A 1,789-nucleotide genomic window follows, 5' to 3' on the forward strand; every position below is an offset into this window, starting at 1 on the left:
AAAAAAATTGCACACACTTGTAGCCAAGGGTCTACCCATTACTTTAACATCCACTATTGCAATTTTTGGTCACTAATTTATTTACAAATTGGGTTTGAAATATGCCCTTTTTTGTAAAATTCGGAAAATAGCTCACATTTATCACTCCTATTTTCCTTAAAGCAGCCACTTCACTAATGCATTTTTATATTCCCCTTCACTTTAAACTTTATTCGACTTGTTACAACTTTCTTTATTACTTTAATTTTAATCTATCAATCACAATTTATTAAATAAAAACATCTTCAAAACCACGCGTTTGCCTTTGGTTGCATATGCACATTAAATGGTGGCGTTTAGCTGTCAAACTGCTAAATATACAAGAAGGATGAGAGACAAAAGAAAATATGATATAACCCAGTCAGCATTAAAAATATAAACCTTTCCATGGAAAATATGTATTTACTGTCCCTGCGGCTCCTTTCGGGTGTTGGGTATGGTTGTATTTCTAAGTATAACGGTGAATTTCATTTTGTACGCGAAATTTATATGAACTATTTCATTTCGATTGCTGCACATATTTTTTTCGATTTTTCTTATTAAAATGGCTGGTAAGTAATTAACGTATATAAAAATTGCCCATAAATGCAATTCTTTTGTTTCTAGATGAACGTCCTTCCACAAGCGCAAGCGCAAGGGATTACAATAAAGGCGGTGGATGGAATTTTGCGCGTTTGGTGTTGGAGTTGAGGACCCATGAGCAGGGGACTCAATTCGCGGAGGAGCACGGCTTAATCCCAAATACAAGGGTTTGCCCCTTTCATAAGTTACCTATGAATAGGCGAAAGGGTGGCAAGTTTGGGTTTTTCGTATGCCGGCGGGGAAATTGTGCCAAAAGACCCCGCGTATCTGTAGCTGCAGGGACGTGGTTCGAGGGGGTCCGTATAAGCGTGCCCCACGTGTACTATCTCATGTACGCCTTCGTTGAGAACTTCAGCCGAGAAATGGTTCTGCGCCAAGACCACGTGAAAGAACAAACAACTCTCTCATCTGCGACTATCACCGACTGGTATAGCTATTGTCGAGAAGCCGTGGTAATATACCAGTTGGACCACCAAGAAGCCAGCGGAAAAATAGGTGGTCCGGGGAAGATAGTCCAGATTGACGAGAGTAAATTTGGAAAACGCAAGTTCAATAAAGGTAATTTTTGTTCCCTTGTTGTGTTATGATTTTAATTTTCCCTTTCCCATTTTCAGGCAGACGAGTGGAGGGTCACTGGGTCTTGGGCATGATCCAAGATGGCAGCGAGGATCTACGCCTGGAAGTATGCCCAGACAACTGCAGGTCAGCGGATATTCTGATTCCGCTGATCAAGAAGCATGTGGCCGAGGGGTCGATCATAAGGACGGATTTTTGGCGCGCATATGATTGCCTTTCTGATCATGGTTTCACCCATCAGAAGGTCAATCATAGCGACGCCATTAATCCGTTTATCGCAGAAGACGGGACCCACACACAGCGGATAGAATCGCAATGGAGGGTGGTGAAGCGATTCTTTTCTACGCGGAATTACAACCACACCGGTAATTTCGCTGATGTGGTAGTGGAGTACTTGTGGAGGCGTAACACAAAAAAGGCCAAAAAGGATATGTTTTTGGCATTAATAGAGGCTATTAAATATGTATACAATTTAGAATTGAAAAAATAAATTGTTCCACTCAATTTATTCTTTTAATTTTTTGGTGGTCCCTCTTTTCCGGCAACACAGAAAGGAGAATTCTACTGCCTGAGGGTTATAATCCCTAAGTGC

General features: G+C 41.0%; 1 protein-coding gene across 1 annotated transcript; it reads left to right on the forward strand.

The window, feature by feature from the left end:
- Positions 1–582: 582 nt before the first annotated feature.
- On the forward strand, positions 583–1,660 carry LOC118757270 (the record flags this gene model as incomplete). Its single annotated transcript, XM_036491996.1, has 2 exons — positions 583–1,179; positions 1,236–1,660. Coding segments are annotated over exons 1-2 (792 nt in total), but the record flags the coding sequence as incomplete, so codon positions are not given.
- Positions 1,661–1,789: the final 129 nt, after the last annotated feature.

Source organism: Rhagoletis pomonella, unplaced genomic scaffold (genome assembly GCF_013731165.1).
Source record: "Rhagoletis pomonella isolate Grant_MI unplaced genomic scaffold, Rhpom_1.0 Rhpom_scaffold_15939, whole genome shotgun sequence".
Classification (NCBI taxonomy): domain Eukaryota; kingdom Metazoa; phylum Arthropoda; class Insecta; order Diptera; family Tephritidae; genus Rhagoletis; species Rhagoletis pomonella.